This window comes from Wasmannia auropunctata, unplaced genomic scaffold, assembly GCF_000956235.1.
Source record: "Wasmannia auropunctata unplaced genomic scaffold, wasmannia.A_1.0 LD336064.1, whole genome shotgun sequence".
NCBI classification, from domain to species: domain Eukaryota; kingdom Metazoa; phylum Arthropoda; class Insecta; order Hymenoptera; family Formicidae; genus Wasmannia; species Wasmannia auropunctata.
In genome coordinates, this window is record NW_012026826.1 from 1,019,306 (window position 1) to 1,020,181 (window position 876).

At 33.1% G+C, this 876-nt stretch overlaps 1 protein-coding gene across 2 annotated transcripts in view; it reads left to right on the plus strand.

The window, feature by feature from the left end:
* Nucleotides 1-371: 371 nt before the first annotated feature.
* LOC105450270 overlaps nucleotides 372-876 on the plus strand; it is a 27,351-nt gene continuing 26,846 nt past the window's right edge. For both annotated transcript variants that reach the window (XM_011690037.1, XM_011690036.1), the window contains exon 1: nucleotides 372-838. In XM_011690037.1, coding sequence (XP_011688339.1) covers nucleotides 674-838 — 165 coding nt within the window. In that variant the 5' untranslated portion in view covers nucleotides 372-673. The remainder of the gene's footprint in view (nucleotides 839-876) is intronic.

Here is an 876-nt window from a genome sequence, read left to right on the forward strand (position 1 = left end):
ACATAAAGTTTGTTGCGTACCATATTTAAACAAAGAGGATTTGGATAAAATTAATAAATAGGATCGCTTTAGAAAACTTGTAAAAATAGATGGAAACTATCCTTTTCTCCCCTAAAAGTCAGTAAATAGTGGTAAAAGGCATGTAAAGTGAAGCTTATTCAAGCAAAACTTACGATTTGACAGCTGTTGAAAGGAACGGAAAAGATACTTTTACGTATAAAATTCAACAATAACTATAGTTTCCATCCATTTTTACGACTTTGATAAATACGAGACAAGTCACATTTTCACAATTAAGCACATAATAACGAAATGGCACGCAACACAAAATTCGTTGTCATCACTTTTCACACGGACAGAGTAAAGTCCGTTATTTTCTTCAATTGTCGAGTATTCTCTTCATATTTGACTGTGATTGATCAATTTTACACTGCTTACGATATCGGCATACAATTATTCTGTAGAATTATTACGGTTTATGACTTAAAACACCGATATATGACGTATTATAGGACGGGCCTAATATACGACAAGAAGCTTCTAATTTCTACCGCGATATAACGTCGTCACCGTCAACGCGGAGTTCGTGGCTGACTAGGAAGGGCCCTTAAGTAAAGAATTTCATGAATTTAAAACTGAAAGCAAACAACAATTCAATAAAAATATATAAAAAATGAAGGAACTAATTGCAATCTTAAAAGAGAAATGCTCAAATACTGCGAATAACGAAATCGCAGATGACTTATCATTGTTGCCCGATTTCCCATTATCAACCACTGAAGAATTTTTCGAATTTAATAATAGATTAAAAAATGATGAAGCCATTCATAAACGTTTTGTAAGTAAATCACACTCACACACACACACACACACACA